The 9,674-nt window shown below is 27.0% G+C and overlaps 1 protein-coding gene across 4 annotated transcripts in view; it reads left to right on the forward strand.

Annotated features, from left to right (window-relative positions):
* The first annotated feature begins 4,520 nt into the window (after positions 1 to 4,520).
* The window catches only part of LOC107455636 (cyclic nucleotide-gated channel rod photoreceptor subunit alpha), a 70,956-nt gene continuing 65,802 nt past the window's right edge, over positions 4,521 to 9,674 (forward strand). Inside the window, exon 1 of one of the 4 annotated variants that reach the window (XM_071183297.1) lies at positions 4,521 to 4,745. In XM_071183297.1, coding sequence (XP_071039398.1) covers positions 4,726 to 4,745 — 20 coding nt within the window. In that variant the 5' untranslated portion in view covers positions 4,521 to 4,725. The remainder of the gene's footprint in view (positions 4,746 to 9,674) is intronic. The other 3 variants (XM_016073271.3, XM_016073272.3, XM_071183298.1) reach the window with 3 other exon arrangements.

Genomic DNA, 9,674 nt, shown 5'->3' on the forward strand with positions numbered 1-9,674 from the left:
AATAGTTATATCAGGATTGTGGTTGGTGCGAGCCGAGAGCAGAATTCACGTGACTAGTCAACTCCAGAATTCGAACACGGGTCGCGTCATAGGGAAGCGGATGCTCTGTTCCTCAAGCCATTGAAGCTTTGGTGTTTGGTTTGTACTGCCCTCCCTTTATTAACCAAACAATGAAACTATTAAGTAACAATTTTGGTTAAAAGCTGGTGAGGAAAGAAGAAAAAAGTTCAAATACTTTCAAACCTTCTTGCTAGGGCTTTGGAAGCTTTCCTCCCTCACCCTCTTCGAGTCAAAATAGTAACTAAATATTTTGTATTTTCTTTAATATTTTTTATTTTGATATTTATTTTTTCAATATTTTAAATATTTTTATATTTTAGGAAAAAGGGACTATAAACTTATATAACTGGAAAACAAGTCAAAAACTGTAAAAGGAAATGTAAAACTCGGTCGTTTAAAAATTCTTTTAATAAATATATATTTTGATTCAGAATAGTGGTCCCTTAAAAGTGTTCCGCGGAACTCTAGTGCTTCTTGGAAAAGTCATTAGGGTACCGAGAGCTAGGAATCTCTTTTACCAGCAACGAATTTTTAACACCATCAAAAATGTTTAGATCCAGTCAAAAATCTGTAATTTGAATAATATTTCAGTTATTTTTTTGAAACTATTTAAGTAAAAAGCCAGTTTAAATCGAAATATGTAAATTCTTTCTAATAACAACATATTGAATAAATTATGAAAGACATAAGTTATAAAGAATTGCAATAGTATTTTCCGGCGAGAAATAAAATAAAATCGCATACACCAAAAACAAATTAATAACTTAACTAGTTGTTCATCCAGGACGGCTAATTCAACAGTTTGACATAAATTTCATTTAATTTGTTAATTTTTATTTAAATAAAAATTTTGTTTGGAGGTAAGCCATCCTCGAGGCTGGCCACTGAGATACATCTCTACCATAGACATTATTTGATATTTGAATTACAGTAGTAGTTCAACCTTTCAAATATAAAATCTAAAGGGCGTAAACAAGATTGCTATGAATAAAAACTATAATTACTTTTATCAGAAACAAATGAAATTAAAAATTCTAAAACATTCAACCTATACATTCTACATCATTGTTCTAGCTATGTCATTTCATTTTTTAAAGAAATACTTCATTAAGTATCTTATCCTTAGTATCTTATATTTAAAAGATTGAAAGATCGTCATGATACCTTTTTCATATCATTATTGTTAGCAATATTTATTTTATATTTATTTGATTTGTAATTCGATATTATTTATTTAATTCGTAATTAGTTACATTTTTTTAAAATTAATGTTTACTCATATGAGATTTTTTTAATTAAATATTTAAATGCATATATTGTGAAATGATATTCCAACTTTAATAAGTAAACGATACTAGCAGCTAACGGATAATTGAAATATTTTTTATAATTATATGATGAGAAGTTTTAAAGTAACAAATACGTAATTATTATTATTATTATTCCCTTTTTAGCAACAATTAGAATAGATGTAGCTTTTTAGCAAGGCCATGGCTAAATAATGCGCATTATGCACTGAGAAAAAAATGTATGATCAAAACTACCAGAGTATGATAAAATTTACAGAATTTTTAGAATTTTTAGCTCTATGGGAACATTTAAAAGCTCGGTAATTTTTACTGGAACGTTTTGGTGATGATTTTCAATAAAATTAACAATAAATTATGGTTTACATGATAATAAATATTGGCAATTTTATCTTAATATCTAAGAGCATTGTATAAAAAGCATTTCATCGGTTAAAATCACTATTAAATCTTGTATTTTCTACTAATAATTTCCGGTAAACCGTTACATTACGAACGGAAAAATTACCAATTGAATGGTTTAAATACCATATATTTTGGCTTTATTAACTAGAATAGCGAATCGTGAAAAGTATTATAAGCAGAGATTTTATGGTGCACTAATTTTTTAATTGTCATGATGATGTAAAAGAGAACTTTTAAAATCTGTGTCGAATTAATTTTAATAATCACAAAATTATATTTTAAATATTTATTAAATTGTATTTTAAATTTACATTTTAAATTATATTTTAAGAATTATATTAAAAATATATATCAAAATTCCTTTTTTAATTCAACAGATGAAACTTAATTTAAATTTTGTAAAAAATGCTTAAAACATGTTCACAAACTTATTTCTTTTGGTGAGATTTGCGTAATCTGTCTTCTTAAAATGTACTAAAATATTATTCTAGTAAGCTATTTTATTATCGGATATACATGCAAAGTTTTTAAAATATCTCAGGAGTTATATTTTTTATTATTAATTTTTTTAAGTATTTTTTAGTGGGGAAGATAAAAAATTGCAAAATATAAAATATTAAATTTATTAATATAATTATGAATAGTTCTATTATTATTAATGATTCCAGTATTATTAGCTTTAAAATTGAATCGGTGTTTATAGAATAGAGTTATTTTTGCTACATTTTACTTCGGGAAATTTAAAAGGAAAAGTATTTTTGGTTTTTTCTATCATTGCAAAGAATAAGCTGGTGGGTGACTACTTTGATTTGCCTTTGTAGAGACCGAGGGTGCGCGGTATCGGTCTTCATTAAACTGCTCTACCGTGAAATGCTCGACTTCGCGTGCAAGTCGTCGGACTACCAGAGCAGGGCAGCCATCCCCTCTGCAGAGGATCAAAATGGCGATGGCATGTATTCGAATCATCCTCAGGAGTGTTTCCCAGACCGCCGCAAATAACCCATTGTGCAGCTTTAGTAAGACTTAAAGTACCTACCTACCTCACTGACATCTTACAGTTCACTGTAATTTTGATCAAAAACATAGCACAATATGTTAGTTTCTGTTTAATAATTGACTCTAGCTGTTTTATTTAACAATATCTTTATCTTTACCTTTATCTTCATCTTTTTACCTTTATATTGACCTTTTCCGCTAGTTTTAGGACATAATAACAAACATTATACACATCTTTATTGTAACTATCATGATCACTTTCATCATCACTGATATTGGTACATCACAAAGCAATAATTGGCCCATATAGCAATGCAATTACTGGGCCAAATATAGAAAGAAAAATTACGTTACCAGACAGAGAAGAAAAATGTTATTAAAATTACCGTACAGCATGGTAATGATATTTCAATGGTAAAAAATAAAAAATAAAGCATAATTCTGGTAATAAAACCAAATTATACGATATTTAAACGATTTTCTTGGTAATTTTTCCATCGGTAGTTTTACCGGACAGTCGAGTTTTGAAAATTATAGCTCCTATTATCACACAATTACCAAAAATACAAAAATGAAAAGTAAATTTCAACTGAAAAGTAAATTCCCTTAGAGGCGGAAACACGATAAATTTTACCACATTCTGGTAGTTTTAACCATACTTATTTCTCAGTGTGTGACATATTATAAATAACAAGACATAAAGGACTTCATCTATAATTTTTTTCCGTATACGAGTAACAGGTATATAAATTTGTCTTATTATTAATGATGCCTTATGTATGTACCTCAGCTGAAATAGTGAACGGAGCAGTAAAAGAAACACAATAAAATCAAATTTTTTTTTCAAATTAATTAATTATTAGCAATTATAGAAATGATAGCCATTTTGCTATTACAGCAGCTCCTGTGACTGACAAATGGTTCTAGAACTTATACCTCTATTTTAAATAATGATATATACCAATTACCACATTCCAACTCCGAAATTCCTGCATATATTCTACGGTTAACAGTTATAACATTTAACGGTTAATTAATTTAGCGTTTTTTACTAATGTCTAATTTTTTTTCTCTTTGTATCTATTTTGAAGAATATTTTTATTTTGTTTGAAAAATGTTTTTCTTCCAGTGCTCCGTAAAAAGTTCCAGATCAAATTACGGTAAAAAATACTGGTCTTCATGATGCAGGTACTTTTTTCCGTAAAATCTATTTTTATCGGAACATGCTATGGTCAAAAAATCAGATATAATGTAATTTTAATACAGTTATAATTACTGCAAAATCACGCAATTATTGTTAATAATTAAATATTACTGTAAAAATTACGGCATAATATTCTACGGTAAAAATAGATTTTATGCTAAAATGGATTTTACGGATAAGGTGTGGATTTTGTGAAAGTGCAGGTAATTTCTTCCGTAATTTTTTTTTTTTTAAATCTTTCACGGAGTAGGTTAGAAAGGGCGAATTATAGAGATAAAAAAAAATTCTACACGATTTTAGATTCTAAAGCATTTAAATATCAATAACTTCAAACAAAAGAATTATTTGAATAAATACTCGCTTATTTCGTAAAACGCTTTTTATTTTGTTACGTTACAAGAAAATCGTTGGATCGCTGAAATTGTGGAATTTGGCGAAATATCTATGAAAACTGTGGGAAAAGTATCGAGCCTCGTTTTATTGATTTTGGCGACTTTGGCGAAAGGTGCTCACGTGACGACAATATTGTTCTCTGAATCTCCGAGGATGCTTCCTAAGGTTAGTACTAAAGAAAGAGAAACAATTTAATGCAGTCCATCGCAGAGATATAGTCTAAAAGAAATTTGACTGAGATCACATTTTTCAAAACAGGTGGTTTGTTACTGTGCATTGTTGATCTTGCAATTAGCTTATGAATTCTCTCATGTAGCTGCAAAAATTGAAAACAAAAATTCCTATGTTTAATGTCAAAATATGATGAGAGTATTTTCTAGGTGAGTATTCATTTTTGGATTTTGCGATTTTAGTGATTGATCAATGTCAGGGAGGAATAGTAAGATACTTAGTACTGTCATTTTAATTAAAAAAATGTAATTAATTAAGAGTTTTTCCATTTATTTTATAAGATTAATAGTTTAGGTATCATAAATCCGAAATGCACTAACCTCTTGAGATCCAGCGTAAACAATGTTTAGTGCAATTTTATCACTTAAAAAACAATATTTTAATTTTTTTCTGCTTCTATGCTTTTACAAAACGATTGTCTTTGTGAAAATATAAATAGATTTATTCTCATTAGCTGAAGTTCTTAATTAGAATTAAAAATTGTTAGAAAGGTAAGAAATTCGTTTCGAGTAAATGTTTTGACAATTTTACGACAAAAAGTTCTTTTTTTCTTCTTTTTTTGAATCTAGTGGATTTTGATTCAGATCGAAATGTAAAGAAATACATTATATCCTAAAATATGAAAAAAATACTAATAATAATAATATTTAGATTTTTAGTAATGATTAAAATTTACTACTTAAATTTAAATAATTATTTTTTTAATAACAATTGTCTTTCGTTCCTTTTAAGGTATATATTGAGGTAAAAGTCTATTTTTTCCGTAATTATTTAAAACTCGGGTGAAAATGGAAAGAATTAAATGGAAAGAATTGAAATATTATTATTGAAAACACATTTGATTGGTAAGACAAAAGAGCCTTGTATATTTAAAGGGACAGGTACCTCCGATACATTAACAAGATACAAAATTATGGTTCTTAGTGAAATTGCTAAAAATAATATAATATTTCATATAATTTCATTAAAGCCTATAAAAATTAAAGTTTTTGCTATAGCAAAAATAAAACATACGATCTTGAAACTAGTATCTTAAGCAAGACATGCAGTGGAAAATCTACAGAAATTTTTGTGTTGAAAATTAAAATGTGTTTAAATAGCTTAGGCTGAAAAAATATTATTCGTTCGATGAGTTAAAAAATGAAATTAAGGATGTAATCGTATTTATAGTTCAAAATGCTATACACCGGAGTTAGCGTACAGCAGTTAAAAACATTTGCCTGCTGCCAAAAGTACCCATTACTCGATAACATATTTTTTTAATTTTTTCCTAAATTGTATCTATTTATCTATAAAGTTGCATAAATTCTAAATATTAGTGTGAAAAGTTATGTGGATTTTGATAATGCTGTATGCAATATTAACCATTTTAAGAATCCGTGTTAATTTAATGATATGTTTCATGTGACTATACACCATGTGGAGAATTGCATGAATTGATGCTCGTTGTTAAACTTACGAAGAAATACAAAGTTAAACTACGCTAACTAAAAGATGCAAAGGAAAAAATATCAGTTATCTATTAAAATTTTAATTTGTAAATTTTATTTTGCTTACTTAAGTAGAGTTTGATGATGTTCTACGTAATATTTAATTATCTTTTTCACCCAGAATTTACCACTTTAATTTTCTGAAGAATATTAATCTGATGACATCTTTCAGTTAATTATACATCATATCGAGAAGTCCTTTAATTGATACCTGTAGTTAAACTTACTAAAATATACAAAGGAAAAAATTACATTTTAGTGACCTATTAGTTATTATTACCTACCTAGATTGCATAAGTTGTAGATTTAATTTTGCCTATTTAAGTAGAGTCAAAATAATAAAATATTTAATAATATTTGATTATATTTTTCATCTGGTATTAACCATTTTATGTATCTATAGTAAACTGTTAAGCCGGTTGGGTTTTTCTAGCAATAACTTTAAAAAAGAATTTCATAAAATTTAAGATACGAAGTTGAAAATAAATTTGTTTTTACTTAAAATTGTGTTGTAAAACAAAATTTTGAGTTGGACGCAAAAATAATAATAATAATACAGCTTTTACGAATTATTCATTAATTCCTTTCAATCCAAAAGAACTCGGCTTCAAAATTTTAATTTCATTCTAAAATTTATTCCAATTCTTTCACGCTTAAAAACTTCTTCTGTCAAAGGAATTGCATCGTGGGAAACATAAAACTACTGATATCAAACAAATCATTTTTTAAAGATTTTTAGGATCTGAACTGAAGTATATTTTTTATGCCATATTGTTACGAAGTCGTTTCAAAAAAGTTTTTTATGCTACATACACAAAGAAAAAGATTTCAGCCAAAGTAATGCCCCAGTAGCACGTTGGAGAAACGTAAGCAACTTATATTCAATATGTTATCGGTTTAGGCTGTTTGATCTCCGACTAAGTGAAATCAGTACTTTTCGATTAGCCGAGCGTAAGCAAAAAATTTAGACTTCCGCTAATGTTTATTATTATTTTTTTACTATATTTTCCATCTTATTTATTTTTTTAAACACTGAAGGTTCACAAAAAAAAAATTAAAAGGAAAAAAAAAGTTTTTCTTCCCCCGAAAAGTACTGAAAAATTGTTTTATTCATTTATATTTTTAAGCAGTGAAAAAAATGGAGGTACACAGAAAAAAATTAAATAAAATAAAAAAAGTTTTAAAAAAAATTGAATTTTCTTTTGCCGAAAATTACTAAAATTATTTTTGTCCTTTTTAGATGTTTGCTTTAATTATGGTATAAATTTTATGGTAAAATGCTTTTTGGGGATACCATACTCATGGTGCCAGTACTTTTTACCGTAATTTTATCTGGATTTACTTTGCAAGGTACACTAAATAAATATTTATATTTTAAAAAAGTATATTGCACATACTTTCATATTTAGTTTTTTTTAGACGATATGTCAGATAAATTCAAGGAACAACTTTAATTCGGTGTAATTCTTTGACTACGTCACCAAATTAATATATCTGATATCACGTTTTTATTTTGTTTATAGTGATTCTTTCAAAATATGTTTCCATAAAAGTAAATAATATAAAATCAACGGTATTTGAAATTAAAAAAATAGCTATGTATTATAAGGCAAATGTAATGGAAAAGAGGGATTCACATATGACAAATGTAAAAAATCACCATACTATTATTGACGCTACTGATTGTTATTTAAATTAAGTAATATTTGCATTTTGAAATAAATAAATAAGCTACGTACTTAAAGGCAAAATTAATGGACTAGGAGATTTTATTCGCTTAGAGGAACAATAAAAATCTGCCATACTATTATTGACGAGAATAATGTTTAATTACTGTTGATAATATGTATTAATTAAAATAAAAATATAACTTATCTACTAGAGAGTAAAGTAAATATAGTTATTCAATATAGAAAATATAGTTATAAAAGTAAAATAAATATAGTTATTAGTTGCCGTTGTTGTTGGTAATTCCCATCTGGTCTGACTCCGTCAGACCAGATCAATAAATCCGTTGACATTTAGAAAGTCTGAAACTGAAAGGGGAGTATTATTAGTAAATATAGTTATTAGTAAATATGATTATTAGTAAATGTAGTTAGAGAAAATATACTTATTCGCTTTGGAGAACCTTGAAAAATCGCCACTCTATCAATACCAATGCTTAATTAATATTGTTATAAATGAAAATTAAAGAAACGCTACTAGCTATAGAGCAAAGTTAATTTAGAAAATGTTAACGGGAAATATGTTTAGGGGAACCGCAGAAAATCGTCATACGTAGACATTATGTTTATTTAATTTCAGTATTATGTACTAAAATTATTGTGGTATTTGGTGAAAATTTAATAAGAATTTTATGAAGGCCTTTTGTAGTTTTAAAAATTATATTCTCAGATGTCACAAAGATGTATTAATACTTTAACGAATTAGAATTAAAAGAACTTTATTTCCACCCCTACTTATAAATATTTTAAACAGAATATTAAAAGTTAGAGAAATTGTCCAGCAGACTCTTCTGTTATCGAAATCTTATAATAATTTAATTTAATTTTAGAATTTCAGTTTTATGTTTATACGACCGATAAATGTACTTCTCACAATACTCAAATGTTGCAGGGTATGTAGTATGTACAAAATATTATTGGAATATATATTGATAATTATTAAAAGGGCACTGATTCATGCAGTTTTTCTACAGATACTGTAGAATTAAGTGACATATGGCCCCTTAAGAGGGATAGGTATACCAGAGAAAACTATTTCACAATGTCGATAACAAATCAAGTGTCGATTATATCAATTACAAATGGCGACTCACATGAGTTGTTCGGGAGCTGTAGCATATCACGCCAAGTGATGCTGAATACAGTTAGTCTCTATTCTGCTGGGATGAAGTATCGAAAACCATGTTTTACTTATTTTAAAAACTACAAAATAATAATAAAGAAAGAAATAGTTGAAATTATTTTTGCTTTATTAATTGTGTGGTTATATACCTTACAGTTTTGTGCATGATTTCGTAATGTTATTATCAAGAAAAAGTAACTAAATTGCATAAAAGTAAGTGCTTTGTTATTATCAAGAAAAAAGTAACCAAATTACATTTAGATATTACAAGAGATGGAAAAAAAACTAATTTCGTTTAATAATTGAAAATGAAACCATCAAGTATCAAGGAATATTTCAATTACGAACCGAAGACCATTGACTTTAAGAAATCCAAGACACAATTAAAGTATTTTTCTCTTACATCATTTCAAGTGCTTAGTAAATTTGTCGGAGTTGACATCACTCATCACAAACAAAACATTTCACAATTTATGTAGTAATGATTTCTAGGAAATATTTATGTCATATAATGCTTGGTTAAAAAGATTTTATTCGCATTTTATTATTTTTCATATTTGGAATACTTTGAGTTACAATTGAAAAGCTTTGAGGAAAAAGTTACCAATTGTCTTTCTAAAAAGTTAAGCAATTTTCGTTTAAAATCATGTAATAGTTAGATCTATGGAATTTGTATATATATATATATATATATATATATATATATATCACACTGATCACTAACAAAAGATTTCACAA

This window comes from Parasteatoda tepidariorum, chromosome 7 (assembly GCF_043381705.1).
Source record: "Parasteatoda tepidariorum isolate YZ-2023 chromosome 7, CAS_Ptep_4.0, whole genome shotgun sequence".
Classification (NCBI taxonomy): domain Eukaryota; kingdom Metazoa; phylum Arthropoda; class Arachnida; order Araneae; family Theridiidae; genus Parasteatoda; species Parasteatoda tepidariorum.